Raw genomic sequence first — 16,991 nt, 5'->3', positions numbered from 1 at the left:
AAGATTCTCAAATCCTGGGGCTCTTTTGCTTGGCAGATGCCAGGTTGCAAAACACAAGGTACTCATCCAGACTGCGGTTCCGGTTACATAGTTTGATCCAAAGCACAGCTAATCGTGGATCTAGCTCCCCCTGGTGGTGGTGCATGAACTTAACATACATAAGCTATCTCAAAAGTCCAAAGGGATCCACCCTGGTTGGCTTATCTGCTTAAAACCTCTCCTTTCACAAATGGGGAAATTAAGGCTCAGAGAGGAGGAGGGTGCTGCCCAAGGCTCATGGCAGGGCATGGCTGATCGAAGAACAGAACTCAGCTCTCCATCCTCATCTGATTTAAACACCCCACACTGCCTGTACACAGTGAAGATAGGAAAACACACTCCCACCCAAGCTTCCAGCCTTTTAGAATCTCTTGAGACCTTTCATCTGTACAATTTTAATATCTACTGGTCAAATTCCAGACTGGACTCTTAGAATTGGGCTGCTGTAAACACAAGAAGACACATTAAGAGCACAGATGCTGGGTCCACCTCAGACCTACCAAATCAGACACTCAGGGCGTGGGCCTGGCAACTCTATTTTCACCTGCTCCCTGGGTATTTCACCCACTTGGCTAGACGTGGTCATAGGGAGTTTGGGGACATGAGGAAAAATCTGTTTCTCCATAGCCAAAATGTGACAGAGGAGAGATTTTCTTCCTCAGTGGGTTCCTGAGCTGTTCCTGAGTCACGACCAAGATGAATATGTTTATATACTAGTCATGATTGTCCCTCCCCCTGTCTGGGCCGCAGCCTTCTCATCTGGCTGCAGTGGAGGTTTCTTCAGGTCTCCTCTGCTGCAGTTTGCAGAACAAAGATAGCAGCAAGACCTGGAGCCACCTGGCGCAAGCCAGCAGGTCCCCAGACAGGATCCCACGTGCAGCATCACCTCAGTGAGTTTACCACGATCCCGGGGCTGGCCCTCAGCCTGACTGTCTAGTACAACGTGACACTGGATTCACCTTTCAGGGGTGTGCTTGTATTAGCCAAACTCCCAGAGGATGCCTCTCTGTTGGTTCACCCTGAGAAATATAACCATCCAGCCGACCAGACCTTCAGGTGCTCATCCGTGGATGCTCCATGGCTTCATCAACATGGAATCAGGGCAAAAGCAGGCAGCTGGAAGGTCTTGATCGCTGGTGGCATTAAGTTTGATAAGTGGAAACTTCCATCCTCCACCATGGGATGGCACCATGGGCTCTCCCAGGCTAGGGCCCCCTTCCACTCGCTTCCACAGTCCACATACTGTATTTCCATTACTGTGGAGTCAGGTCTGGCCTTGAGAACCTTTCTGTCTCCTAAAGGTGACCTTGCAGCTCTTGCTTTCAATAGGATCCATCAAAACAGCACCTGACCACAACCCTGCAGATCTGCAATGCCCCCAACCCCCCACACACACACAGACACTCCAGCTTCATTTCAAGCCATTCTGTCTTCCATCCCTCTGCTCTAGCAGCACCAGCCTTATTTCTGTTCTTCACTCTTCAGAGTCTTTGGCCACACTGCTCCCTCTGCCTAGACTAGGCTGCTTCCCACTCTTAGCTGGCTAACTCCTACCTGTCAGGTTTCATCTCTCACAGCACCCCGTGCCTGTCCCCTGAGCACTCGTCACAGCTGTCACTGACCAACTGTTTGGAGAGTTCAACATGCACAGCCTCCCTCCCTCATTCGAGTGTAAGCTCCTGAAAGCAGAGACCACATGACTGTTTCCACCTTCAAGTGATGACTTACTGACCGTGCACAGCCCGCAGTGGAAGGTTCATGACCATGGTCCACCAACAGGCCCTGCAGTCAGAACCCTGGGGGACTCAGTTCTCCCTCACTGGCTGTGGGACCCACGGTGGGTTAGTTAACCTTGCTGATTCTTAGCTTCCTTATCTATCAAATAAGGATAATAAGTAATATCCTTACCATAAGGTTTTTGAAAACTAAGTGAAATAACGTAATTAGTGTGCTCAGTGCATCGCCAGACATACCATAAGTGTTGTTATGGCCGATTTCCTCAGAGTACACACTTACTTCTTTTTTTCCAGACTCACGGGGCACACATTACTGCCCCTGTCTACTACCTGTATCTTGCATAATTCTATAGATCTATTTGATTATTTTAAATTACATTTATTGTGTTTTTTCTGCAGATAAACATACATGTTGTGTTCAAAGAAGTATGGGGTATTATTTACTAATAGCAGAGGGAAAACAGCCTAGATGTCTATCAATAAGGACCTGGTTAAAAAAATTATGACTTGTCCATACAATAATAACTTAGAACACTTTTCTAAATTGAAGAAGATTTATATGGACTGACATGAAAAAAGTCTCCAAAACATGTTGTGAAGTAGGAAAAAACCCGATGGAGAACAATATACAACATGCTACCAAATGCTTTTTAAAAGGGTGTATGTACATGTGTGCGTAAGGGTGTGTGCAAAGATCACACACACACACACGTGTGCATAGAATATCTCTGGAAGGACACACAAAACCCTGGCGATGTGACGGCTACGGGAGATGAAATTAGAGAAATGAGGGTCAGGAATGGAGGGAGAATTACCTTTTACTATCTATACAAAGATATAGAAGTTTTTTTAATTTCCAATCTGGTTATTGTAATGCAAATTGATTTTCTTTTGAAAAAACAAACAAAACTGATATAGCCCACCCTTTCTTTAAGCACTCAATCACACATTCTGGTTGCTGACTGAGGCCAAGCACTCTATTAAAGTGGGGATACAAAGGGACACAATCCTAGCCCTGGAGAGTGGTGGGGAGACAGGTCATCATTCGCCACAAACAAGGGAGTGCGGCAGGCTAGCACAAAACCCAAATGAGGGGTGTTTGGGAATTGAGTGGTGAGTCAGAAGGAAGGGCATTCTTCAAATAGGGATCAGCATAAGCAAAGGCCGAGAGGCACAAGAGAGCCCAGCACACAAGAGAGCTGCGAGTAGTTTACCACCTGGGGCTCCAGGCGGCAGGAGGCAGGACCAGGGCACCACGGCCTGATGTGCCAGCTAAGACTTTGGATCTCATTCTGTAAATGATGGGAAGTCATTGAGGGTCACTGAGGAGGGCAGTGACAGGACCGGAGTGCATTTCAGCAAGGCCGCCCTTGGCCCGCATGGCAGAGCAGCCCACGAAGCAATGAAGGGGCAGCCAGGAGAAAACCTCCCGAGGATCCTGGGAGCAGAGATGGGGCAGGACGTGGAAGCCCTTGTCCTTTAGATTTGACAACTAAGGGCTTACTGTGAACAAGCCCAGGGCTATTTGAGAGGCATGGACAGAGGGGAAACGGGAGATGAGGTGCAGACTGACAGTAGGCCAGTGGTTCCTGGAATTTTGGATGTCAAGACCAGCGAAATTTTTAGAAATAAAACAAAATAAAAATTAAGAATCAAAATAAGATTTCTGACTTTCTAATTTGCCAAGTAAGATTAATTTGTTAAAATTATCATGTTTTAATACCACCACTTCATTGAAGAAGGGACATTTCAATCCTCTCCCAAACAGGAAGGCCTCTGCTCCGATAAACGATGGTCATTTAAATGGAATGAATTTAGCCTGATGACAACTCTACACATCACCTTTACTGTTCCCATTTCATCATGGATTATAAAATCTCACTCCCATTAATGATGCTGGTTCTCTGAGTGTGAACTGTGGTGCAAAACATTCTCTTCCAAGCAGGGAAGGGAACAGATGGGGTGAGAATAAAGTCAAGAGTTTTTAGTTTTTGAAGGGTGAGACTGAGTTGAGAAAATTAACGTACTGGGAGGAAAAAAAAATTGAAAGAAAGATTTAAAAATTGGGACTAAATGCAGTGTAGTATCCCAGATGGATCCTGAAACAGCAAAACGACATTAGTGGAAAACCTGATGACACAGGAATCAAGTCTGTGGTTTAGTTAATAGTATTGCACCAATACCAGTTGCTTACTTTTTTTTTTTTTTTTTTGGTGAGGAAAATCAGCCCTGAGCTAACATCCAATGCCAATCCTCCTCTTTTTGCTGAGGAAGATTGGCCCTGGGCTAACATCCATGCCCATCCTCCTCTACTTTATGTGGGACGCCGCTACAGCATGGTTTGACAAGCGGTGCGTTGGCCTGCGCCCAGGATCCAAACCTGCGAACCCTCTGGCCGCCACAGTGGAGCACACACACTTAACCACTACGCCACCAGGCTGGCCCCTAGTTGCTTACTTTTGATAAATGTCCCCAAGTTATGTAAGATGTTAGCATTCAGGGAAGCTGGGTGAAGAGTATATGCAAATTCTTTATCTTATCTTTGCAACTACTTTTATAAATCTTTTTATTTATAAATAAAAAGTTAAAAAAACCATAACAACAAAACAAAGGAGAAAGGAGATAGTAACAGACTGAAGTCCCTCAGGTCAGACCTTGGAGCCAGGTGGCAGGTGGCTGTGGCCTTGACTAGGAGAGGAACAACTCTCTCTCTGAGATCAGAGGAAAGGGTTGGACATGGACACAAATAATTTGCTAATAAATTTGTCCCCAGAAGTTTGAAATGGAAGCATTTTTTGTTGTTAATAAAATAATTTAATAAATGACATGACAAAACAGGCAAATAAAAATAGTTTATAAATGAAGGGAAAAAACAAGTAAATGGAACACAGATAAAATTTAGATTGAAAAAGAAATGAATGGTTAATATTACATAGAGGGAGGAAAGCAGCGGCCTTGGACCATGTTCCATCTTCTAACAATTCTGCTCGGCAAGGATACTGAGGGCTGAGATCAGCAACCTAGAAAAGCCTCACTTTAGAGCACTGGGTAAGTTATGGAGGATATTTTCAAGACTGCCCTAAAATAATGGCAGGACATTGAGAGAGAGTAATAGACAGCGGAAATGAGCAAAACCGGGAGAGAAGACAGTTGCTCAGTGTAAGGAATAAATTCCTGCCCTTCCTATCGACTCCTTCCATTTACTTTCAGGAACAAACCCAGGCCCTTGCAGAAGCTTTTAATAGATCCCCACTAGTATACTTTATTTACTTAAAATTCTCCTTCATTGAAAGCATGAATAATCAGCTTCATATCAGCAGCAAGTACAAAATCTTTAACAGATTTTTTTACTGGCAAAAAAATACACAATGATTACTCATAATACTTGTTTCTGGCCCTCCATTTTTAGGGGGCAAAAATTAAGTAAATATATATATATTTTTAATATTCAAAAGGGATATATTATGTAATATAGATTCTAGAACTTAAAATTATTATAAAAATCAAGAAATTTTATTGCATTATTGTGAAAAAATATTGACTTTTTAGATAATAAGATTATGATTTGAATCATCTTGGGAAATGCTGCATGTTCTTTTATAAATGGACATTGCCCCAGTACATTACAGCTAAATATGGAGTTAGGGTTCTTGGGTTGCAAGCAATAGACTCCAACTCTGATTAACTTAAGCCAGAAAGGATTTAATGGAAGGACAAAATGTGTGTGTTTGAGGGATGACAAGGCTCTAGAATTGAAGGAACAGCTGAAGGGGCAGGAACCCAGGCACCTTTCAGAATCCAGGGAGAGGAAGTAACAATGGCTGCATCAAGGCCCTGATGTTGGTTGACATCAGCTCCAACTGTGTTTTCCATTCTTGTGTCATGCTGTTGAGGATTCAAAGTAGTGAGAGAGGGAGCCCACGTGGTCAGCTTGGGGCACGGAATAAGACAGGGCACAAAATGAACAATGCCTCAAAACCACCAATATTGGGAGATAGGTAATTCAGCAAAGGGCTACTACCAGAAGAAACGGAAATAGATAGGGGGTAATCACTACTTGCTTTATTCTTTTATGCCACCGTGCCTCTGCCTGAGCTGTTGCCTTGACTTAGAACACCCATTGACCTGGAATGCCTTTAGTCTTCCAGACCACTTGGTGATCTTGTATTTTCCCCTCAAAACCCAGATAAAAAGTAACCCACTTCTATAAAGCCAGGCAGAGGAAATCACTTTGCACTGTTGACATCTGGTGCACACATCCCTTGTTGAATTGATCACACTATATTGTAATGATTTGTATCTGCATGGATCTCTCCTATTAGACTCTAAGTTTCTTGAGGGCAGGAATAATGTCTTTTCATCTCTGTTGCTTCTGTGCCTAGGATGGAGCCTGTCATAAAGTAAGTAGTCAACAAATGCTTGATGAAATAAATGCAAATAATAAACCACTGGTATAGTAAACAAAAGAAAGAAAGAAAGAGAGAAACAATTTCAAGAAAGCACAAGGAAAATTCTCTATAGACTCAAAATAATTGACTGTTACCTTTGCAAATCTGCACGATGTTTGAGAAAGCCTGGCAATATCTTCAAGATCCAGATAAGAAATAATACTCAGGAGCAGATTGTCTGAAAGCCGCTCAAGGAAGTCAAATTTACCTTCACACAAATTGAAGACATGGTCTAATATTCTTGCACCAAATATTAAGGCAATTTGAACTGTAATTCAAAGAAACCAACAAATCAACATGGTTATCATGTGCAGTCACAAAAAACCATGATCATTATCAGTAAGACACAAGCTTTAGGGCATTTTTCCCCTGAGAGTGTTGTTAGATTATGCTGAGTCATTCCTACTTTCACCAAGGTGCCTTTGGGACCAAAGGTATGCACTTGTTTTCAATTGCTGTCCCTGCCCTGAGGTCAGAATCTTTTAGGGACACTGAGTGTTTAACACAGTGATGGACTGCATCAAATTCCAGTCCAGACAACTGACTTAGCTAGTCTCAGTGTCATCCTCATCCTCATCCTCCCAATCTCTCCGACTGGGTAAAGAAGCTGGTCCATGTGGTTTTTCTACTACCCTCTCTTCTCCCCAGATTGGTGTGAAATACCTTAATATCTCTTAATTTTAGTTGACTTTTGTTCTCTTACTGTTATACATTGTTTCTCCACCAAACTTTCTTTCTTCCTTTTCTTTCTTTTTGTCTTTTTTTTTTTTTTTTTTTTTTTGCTGAGGAAGATTTGCCCCGAGCTAACATCTGTGCCATTCTTCCTCTATTTTGTATGTGGGTCGCTACCACAGCATGGCCACCGATGAGTGGTGGAGGTCCACGCCCGGGATCTGAAACCAGGCTGCCAAAGCAGAGCACGCCAAACTTAACCACTAGGCCATAGGGCTGGCCCCCTCTTTACCTTCTTTCATCTCTATCTTTACATAATAGAAAAAAATAGGAAGAGGCAAACATAAAAACAGATAAATATTTCATGAAAGTTGTGTTAACTTTTGCCTAATATTTTTCATAACTTTTCAGTTATTTCCAAATTAGGAAACAGTCAACCACTCAATGAAAACATTCAAAAGAATCAACCAATGCAATGGTCTACCTAAACATGTTCGATGTAGGGAAAAAAACAGGGTTTGCTTGTTTGTTTGTTTTACCCCAGCTCCCTGAATAACCAAAAAATGGCTAATAAAGAGGAAAACATATTTGGAAGGATACATATTCAAATTTTAATGGTGGTTAAATCTGGGTGGTGACTTTTACTTTCTTCCTTTAGCTTATCTGTACGTTCTAATCTTTCTACAATAAATCTGTATTACCAGTGTAATTTTTTAAAATCTAGGAAGGAAGGAAAGTAGGAAGGATGCGAAAGAAGAGAGGGAGGGAGAGAGGGAAGGAAGGAAGGAAGGAAGGGAGGGAGGGAGAGAGGAAGGAAGGAAGGGAGGGAGGGAGGGAGGGAGGGAGGAAGGAAGGGAGGGAGGGAGGGAGGGAGGGAAGAAGGCTACCTCCTTTTACAAGAGAGGAAAACGGGGTGATGATGGACTATATATGTGGACTCCAGTGGTCCCAAAGCTAGAGACTTTCCCAGTTTCTTGAAGCTCATTTTTTCCCTTCTGACTCTGAAAGCACCATCATACCTAGCCTTTCCAGAAAACTTCCCTTAGAAGAGAGAGAGTACACTCTCTACTTTACAGGGGACTAAGTGTCCAAGATTTGGGGACCACCGTCATTCCTTCTGGAGTAAGTGGGATGGAGCTGTCAGGAGCACTGGGCTCCCTGCAGAAGCCTGCATAACTGTGATCCTAGAGCTTGATGGATCTCTGATTTTAGAATGGATGTAAGGTGTGGGCTCTGTTTATGTAAACGCTCTAATTCTGCTAACTTGGAAGAGCCAGCTGCATAAGATTTCTCTCCAAAACTGGTTAATCCAGCTTTCTAGAGGCATTAAGGGTTTTAGTTGCTTCTAAATTCCAAGTGCTTTCAATTCAAAGAACTTTTAAAGTCCAAAGGTCTTCCTGCGTGAAAAACACCCCTGACAAAAACCCAACCTTAAAGGGTAGGTATTGTGGAGAACCCCTGTCCCACAAGGAGAAGAAGAAGAAAAAGCAGTGCTTATTTGTTGGGGGGGTGGGGGGGGAAGGTCTTAGTACATATGAAAAATCCCTCAATATAATTGGAGATGTTTGAACATTTTTAAATGCCAGGAACACACACTCAAAGCAGCTTCAGATGTACTTAGGAAGTCTCTACCAATAAAATCTTTAAAATGTAAAAATTATAAAAGAACATATACATCTAGGTATGTAATGTGATAGTTTCAAGGTGTACAAATATTGGGGTATTTAGAAAAAAATTTTCATTTGTTTGTGTTTTTTGTGTAACCAACATTTACTGGTTTTGAAATAAGGCGAAAAAAATGTTAAAAGATGCTCCATTTTGAAAAGTAAACTCACTATCTTCATGTTGGACTATGAGGCAGCCAGCCTCCAAGATGGCTCCTGATTCTCTCCTCCTGGATTCACACTCCTGTGTTCCCATCTCACACGGAATCAGGGCTGACCCACGTAACCAATAGGATATTGCAGAAATATTCCAAGGCTAGGTCATAAAAGACACTGGGGCTTCTGTCTCACTCTCTTGGATCAGTCACTCTGGAAGAAGCCAACTGGCATGTTCTAACAATACTCAGCAGCACTATGGAGAGGTCCATGGGGAAAGAAATTAAAACCTGAGGCCCGAAACTACCACTGATTTGTCAGCCATGTATATGAGTCATTGTGGAACTGGATCCTCCAGCCCCAGTCAGGCATTCAGATGACTGAGGCTCCAAGCAACACCATGTGAGTCCCTGAATCAGAACCACTCAGCTAAGTTGCCCCCAAATTCCTGACCCATAGAAACTCTTTGATTTAATAAACATTTATGATTGTTTCAACCATTAAGTTTTCAGGTAATTTGTTACACAACAATAGATAGTCAAGGTTTGGGTACCTGCAAGTGTTGTGGTGCCATGATAGTAACATAACATGTGGGAGTAGCTTTGAAAGTGGAAAGTACATGGAAATTAAATGATTGTAAGGAAGGTATTAGTGAAAACCTGAAAAGCCTTCAATAAATAGTATAACAAGTAAATAAATACTTGTTATAGATGTCTGATGGACTTTGAGGAAGCGTATAGATGAAGGTTTAAAGAAAAGTGAATAAAATATTATTAAAAACAGGAGAAAAGGGGAATCCTTGTTATGTAGTGGCAGAAAGTTTAACAACGTTACTGCCTGCTGTGCTATGGAAAGTAGGAAATATACCTAGTGGGTGTGTGATTTAGCTAAGGAGATTTCCAAGCAGAGTGTTGAACACGTAGCCTGATTTCTTCTTGCTGCTTAAAGTAAAATGTGAGTGGAAAAAGATAAGCTAAAGGAAGGTCTCTTAAAAAGAAGCCAGGATTTGCTGGTTTTGAACATTCTCTGCCTCTTCACCTGGCAAACAATGCTAAATTAAGAATGGATTCCAGGGCAAAGATCAAATCCAGAGCAATGTCAGGAAAACGTGGTATAAAGACAATGCTGAGTGTGGCTGTAAAGTGCTGTGTTAAGAACCCTTCAGTCAAGGGGCCGGCCCCGTGGCGTAGCATGCGTGGCGTAGCAGTTAAGTGAGCATGCTCCACTGCTGGCGGCCCGGGTTTGGATCCTGGGCGCGCACCTACCCACCACATGTCAGGCCATGCTGTGGTGGCCTCCCACATAAAGTGGAGGAAGATCGGCCAGATGTTAGCCCAGGGCCAGTCTTCCTCAGCAAAAGAGGAGGATTGGCAGGTGTTAGCTCAGGGCTGATCTTCCTCACACACGCACACACAAAAAGAACCATTCAGTCAAATTTTAGAACTTCCAAGAAGCTTAAGAGTGTGATCACTTGGAAGTAAAGGGCAGAAACCCAAGGTAGAGAAAGGCTTATCTCAAAAAAATGTGTAGGTGTGGTTTTGTCTAATGGAGGGAACCCCAGTAAGAATAATAGACAACACATTAAGTTTTTAAGAAAATTATGTCAGCAGAAACACTACCTGCCAGCTTGAACTGAAAGAGTCAGAGGCAGTGCAAAAGGAAAAGAAGACTTTGGACCCCCAAACTTCTACAAGCAGGAAGTAGGCTGAGAAAACTACACCTGCAAACATAGGCTACCTTTTGCCAAAAAGGAAGGATGACTCAGAGGATGCAACCAAGAGTCCAGAGGGGAAGCCAAGAGCCGTGAAGAGTCTAGTGCTAGGTCTTGAGCTCTAATCAAGCACTAATAACCTATACCCTGCTGGAATTCAGAATTTCTTTGGACCAGTGACTCCCGTGGGGCTCCCATTTCTCCACTGTTTCAAGAGCAGTGTATACAGTGGTTCTCTCATGCCTGTCTCACCATTATATGTTGGGCGGTTGAAGGGGCGGAAAACTTGTCTAAATCACAGCCTTGAGATCTAGAGGAACTATCCTTGAGGAGCTGTACTTAAGGGATTACACCTGAGAAGCCCCATCCACATATGGATGTAATTTACATGATGAGATTCTGAACTACTAAATATACTTCAAGTAAGAAATTTACACAGAAGGAAGGAACAGAATTTCAGAAGCAATGATGAAGATAGAAATGGTAGTAAACACAGGCAAATCTAAACAACCTCTATTGCATAAAACATGTTTTAAATAACAAACTTTGGAGGAGGTGTCAAAACACCAGTCAACAAGTACATATAAGGTAGACGTTTAGAATGTAAACATCCTAAGGTCCTTATGTTCATGAGGCAGAGAGAAATGTTGATAAATGTTAGATTCTTATAAGTAAGGTTAAACTATATGTGTTAAAATTTTAAGGCACACCACCAAAAAGAAAGAAAAAAATATAAGGATAAATTCCAAAATAATTGCTCTGTAATCAGTTGAAGATTGCTTCACAGCTGAATAAGACAGAAAACAACTTAAGGTGGCCTAACAAATAGGGGTTTATTTTATTCTCACACAACTATAGAGTCTGGAGGTAGGCAGTTGAGGTTGGTGCAGGAGCTCCATTACGTCATTAATGTCCCAGGACCCTTTTTCCTGTCTATTTCACATTCTTAGGATGTGGCTCTCATCCTCAGGGTCCCTCTAAGATGGCTCCTGTTCCCAAGGCAGCACAACCACGGTCCAGCAGGTAAAAGGGTAGAGCAAGGAACAAAAATGTGCGTGGAGCGGAGTCTGCCCCCATCTGAAGGCACCTTCCGGGAAACTCGATGAAACAACTCCGGCTCACATCTTCCTGAGCAAAACTGGGTAACACGGCCACATCTGCAAAGTAGGGAGGGAAATGTACCGTCCGTCTCAAGGGGAAAAAACAGAATAAAGAAAACACAATAGGAAGGAGGAAATGGAAACAAAACAAAAAAGCAGAAAAAGCATGATAACATGAAAGCACAAAACAAGACGATAGAAATTACAGGCGTATTAGTGATCACAATACATGTAAATGAGCTAATCACGCCAGTTACGAGACTCTCAGATAAATAACACATGTATATAGATAGATAATTCTGCCTACATGCTATTTATAAGAGACATGCTTAAAAAATAACGATATGGAAAAGTGAAAGTAATAGAATGGGAAAAGACCATCAAACCAAAAGAATGCTGATATAATTATATTAATACCAGACAAAATATACTTTAAAGTAAAATTCACTATTGGTGATAAGGAGGACCATTGTTTATTGATAAAAGGAATAATGCACCAGAAAGATTTAATACATATAAACTAGTATGCCCCTAACAAAATACACAGAGCAAACTTTGGTGGAATTATGATGAAAAAATGATAAATCCTCCATTGCAGTGGGAGATCATTTATAACACCTCTATCAACACCTGATACACCAAACAAAAGTGAAGATATAGAATATTTGAATAACACTATTAATAAAATTTATTCAATGGATATTGCTATAGAAAAAGAAAGATCAAATATTTATGAGCTATGCATCCAAATAAAAAAATTGATTACCTTCCCAAATTAGAAGAAAATATAAAGATAAGAGCAAAAAAATAGAAAAGAAACAATAGAGATGATCAAGAAAACCAAAAAGCTGATTTTTTTTAAAGATTAACAAAATAGATAAACTTTCAAGAATAAACAAGAAAAAAAAGACAATAGCATCATTCAGTCCTATCAGGAATTAAAAAGAGAATATAACTACGACAGAGAATAGAAAAATCATTACACCAATTAATTAAAAATCAGACAAATTGGACAATCCTCCAGAAATATAAAATTTATCAATTCTGACTCAAGAAGAAATAGAAAACCTGAGAGATTATAACCAGTAAATAAGTTGACTCCACTAATTGATTTAAAAAAGAAAACCTCAAGGAAAGCTTCAGGTCTACACTGCTTTACAGGTTAGTTTTATAAACTCTCAAGGCACAGACAATTCATATCTTACACAATTTGTTCCAAAGAATAGAAATAGAAATAAACCTCCAACTCAAATTATGAGGTTGCTGTAACTAGCAATGATGGTAGGCAACAGGAAAATTGCATATGAAACATCACTTAGGAACATACATGGTAAAAATTCTAAGAAATTTAATCTATCAACATATAAAAAATAAACCAATTGTCACCAGCAGGGCTAATCCCAGGATGATCCAAGGATGGAATAACTTTGGAAGATATATTAATATCATTCACTATATTAACAGATAACGGGAAAAAAAAGATCATCTAAAAAACATAGAAAAATTATCTTATATAATTTTAACACCTATTTATGAATAAAAACTCTTAGAAAACTAATAATAAGATGGAACAACTTTAACCTAATAATCTGATATACACTAGTTACCAAAAACCTAATAATAGTAGAATAATAATAACAATAACATGGATTCATATAGTATTCAATATTTGCCAGGTACTGCTCTAATATGTATATATATATCATGTGTATACCTATATATATATATACATATATATATATGTATATATATATATATATCATCATTTGATTCTCACAATAACTCTGTGAGATGGGTACTAATATTATTCCCTTCTTAAAGAGAGAAAGACGAGGAACAGAGAGGTTAAGTGGCTTGCCCAAAGTCACATAGTGAGAAAGGTCACATAGTGAGAACTAAGATTGAACCAAGCAGTTAGCGCCACAGTGCGTCTCCTAATCATGATGTTACATGGCCTTTAATGTCAGGCATAAGACTAGAATGCCCACTCTCACCATTTCTATCAACATTGTTTTGGAGGTTAAAAAAAAAAAAAAGGAAGATATAAAAATGTATCAGAGTCAGACAGCAAGGAAAAACTGCCAATACTGCAGATAATCTAAATATCAATATACGAAAGACAAGAAATTCTATTGAAAAATGATCAGTATCACTTCTCTATATACCAGCAACAATTAATTCAAAATGATGACTTAATATGCACTTATCTTTTGACCCAGGAATCTCACAAATACATATTGACTAAATATGAAATGACCCAGGCATACACAAGGTTATTCATTTTGGTATTATTTCTAATACCACAAGATTGGGAACAACCCAAAATTTTCATCATTAAGATTCTGGTGCATCCACACAAAGAAATACTATGCAGCTGTGAAAAAGCAAAGAACATCTGTAAAGGCATGAAGTGATCTCCAGGATATACTGGTGGAAAAAGTAAAGTGTTGAACAGTAGGAGTAGAATGCTACCATTTGTACAAGAATGGGGGGATAAAAATATATATATATGAATTGGCTTACATCAGCAGAAAGAAACACTGGAAGGATATCTATAAAAACAAATACAGGGGCCGGCCCGGTGCCATGGTGGTGAAGTTCTCATGCTCTGCTTCAGCAGCCCTGGGGGTTTGCAGGTTCAGATCCTGGGTGCAGACCTACGCAGGGCTTATCAAGCCGTGCTGTGGCAGGTGTCTCCACATATAAAGTAGAGGAAGATGGGCACAGTTGTTAGCCCAGGGCCAATCTTCCTCAGCAAAAAGAGGAGGATTGGCAACAGATATTAGCTCAGGGCTAATCTTTCTCATTTATAAAAAAAGAATACAAGTAGTTACTTATAGGGCAAGGGAAGGACAGGGTGGGGCAGATGGGGATGCAAGCAAGCTCTCTGAATGCACGTCATTTTACAATTTTGACTTTGGAAACACATGCATGTTTTACATAACCCAACCTCAAAATAGAATTTTAAAAAATCTTTTAACGATTCTATTCTTAGCTACAAAAAAATCATAAGGTGCCTGGGAAGAATTTGAACAAAAGATGTTTAAAGGTCAAATAAGACCTTTATGAAGAAAACATTAAAACTTTATTGAAAAACATAAAAGGAGACCTAAATAAATGGAGAGATATACCATGCTCACGTTGGGAAGATCAAAGGATGACAATTCTCCTCTCAAAAATCTAGAAATTCAACCAATTCCAATTAAAATCTCAACATGGAATTTTTGTGTGTGTGTGTGAGGAAGATTAGCCCTGAGCTAACATCTCTTGCCAATCCTCCTCTTTTTTGCTGAGGAAGACTGGCCCTGGGCTAACATCCGTGCCCATCTTCCTCTACTTTATGTGGGATGCCTGCCACAGTGTGGCTTGATGAGCAGTGCATTGGTCCATGCCCAGGATCCAAACCTGTGAACCCCGGGCTGCCAGAAGCAGAGCGCACCAACTTAACCACTACACCACCGGCCCGGCCCCACAACAGGGAATTTTGCGTAGCTTTACTAGCTAATCTTAAAACTCATATGCAGAATAAAAAGTCAAGAACAGGTAAACAGGTCTTTTCTTGTAAAGAATAGGAGGAGTTGAACTCAGCGGAAGATGAGTTCATCTTAACAGGTAACAAAACTTACTATTAAGATTATAATTAGGGCCGGCCCCATGGCTTAGCGGTTAAGTGAGCTCGCTCTGCTGCTGGCGGCCTGGGGTTCGGATCCCTGGCACGCACCGACGCACTGCTTACCCGGCCATGCTGAGGCCGCGTCCCACATACAGCAACTAGAAGGACGTGCAGCTATGACATACAACTATCTACTGGGGCTTTGGGGGAAAAATAAATAAATAAATAAAATTATAAAAAATATATATATAATAAAAAAAAAGATTATAATTAAAGCAGTGCAGTATTGGTGCAAAACACACAAACAACTAATAGAACTAAACATCCCTGAAAATGACAGGTATACACTGGAAGCTGGAATATGTAAAAGATGGGATCACAAAACACTGTGGAATAACTAAACTAGCCTATAAATGATACTGGGAACATTGACCAGCCATACAGAAGAAAAATTACCACCTTTCATCTCATCATATCCAAAAATAAACTTGAGATAAATTAATGACCAAAATATGAGAAACAAATCATAAAATATTTAGAATTAAACATAGGAGTATATCCTTATGAAATCAGAATTTCTTTAAAATTCCTCTAAAGAAAGAAAGATTTCTTTAAAAAAACACAAAAGTACAAGCCATATATTAAAAGATTGACCAATTCAAACTGCATTAAAATTGTAAACTTCTATATGGGTAAAAACACATAAGGTGAGAAGATACCAAAAACTTGGTGATGGGGCTGGCCCAGTGGCATAGTGGTTAAGTTCGAGCACTCCATTTTGGTGGCCTGGGGTTTGTGGGTTTGGATCCTAGGCACAGACCTACATATCGCTTGTTAAGCCGTGCTGTGGCAGCATCCCACATACAAAATAGGGGAAGATTGGCACAGATGTTAGCTCAGGGCCAATCTTCCTTAAGCAAAAAGAGGAAGATTGACAACAGATGTTAGCTCAGGGCCAACAAGCTAACAAAAAAAAAAAGAAAATTTGGTGAAACATCCATAGCACACATGAACAAACCAATCAATTGGTACTCAAAATATACATATAAAAAAAAGTTTCTACAATCAATATAAAAAAAAAGACAAACAATCAAATAGAAGAAATAGGCAAAGAAAATGAATTAGGAATTCTCAGAAGGGAAAACCCAAATGGTCAATAAATATAAGAAAACATAATCAACCTCATTAATAATCATGGACTTTATATATTCAGTTTGGCAAAAATTAATATGTATCTCTGATTATACCAAATGTTGGTGAGAATATAGGGAAATAGCATCTGCCATAAAATGCCAATGGGAGTATAAATTGATTTAACTCATTTGGAGAGCAGATTGTCAATACCTAGTAAAGTTGAAGAGGTACATATTATGCAATTCAATACATACAGTTTTACACACCCAACTTAGAGAAATGTTCACATATTGCACAAGGATAAATGAAGAAGATTTATTGTTGCAAGAAAGTGGAAACCACCTAACTACCCTCAGAAGGGGAAATGATTGAATAAACTATGGTTTATAATACAATATAATACTATAAAACATTGAAATGAATGAACTAGATCCATATATATCAACATGGATCAATCTCAAAAATAGTGTTGAATGATAAAACAAAGTTGAAAAATGATATAGTATGATGCCATTTATGTAATTTTTTTGTGTGTGTGTGAGGAAGATCAGCCCTGAGCTAACATCCAATACCAATCCTCCTCTTTTTGCTGAGGAAGACTGGCCCTGGGCTAACAACCATGCCCATCTTCCTCCACTTTATATGTGACGCTGCCACAGAATGGCTTGACAAGCAGTGCGTCAGTGTGCGCCCGGAATCCAAACCTTCAAACCCTGGG

The 16,991-nt window shown here is 40.1% G+C and overlaps 1 protein-coding gene across 2 annotated transcripts in view; it reads right to left on the bottom strand.

Moving 5' to 3' along the window:
• The window catches only part of FBXO36 (F-box protein 36), a 42,397-nt gene that overhangs the window by 13,608 nt on the left and 11,798 nt on the right, over positions 1–16,991 (bottom strand). For both annotated transcript variants that reach the window (XM_058533164.1, XM_058533163.1), the window contains exon 3: positions 6,319–6,491. In XM_058533164.1, coding sequence (XP_058389147.1) covers positions 6,319–6,491 — 173 coding nt within the window. The remainder of the gene's footprint in view (positions 1–6,318; positions 6,492–16,991) is intronic.

The sequence above is a fragment of the Diceros bicornis genome, chromosome 37 (assembly GCF_020826845.1).
Source record: "Diceros bicornis minor isolate mBicDic1 chromosome 37, mDicBic1.mat.cur, whole genome shotgun sequence".
Classification (NCBI taxonomy): Eukaryota; Metazoa; Chordata; class Mammalia; order Perissodactyla; family Rhinocerotidae; genus Diceros; species Diceros bicornis.
This window is presented reverse-complemented; position numbering and strand designations above follow the sequence as displayed.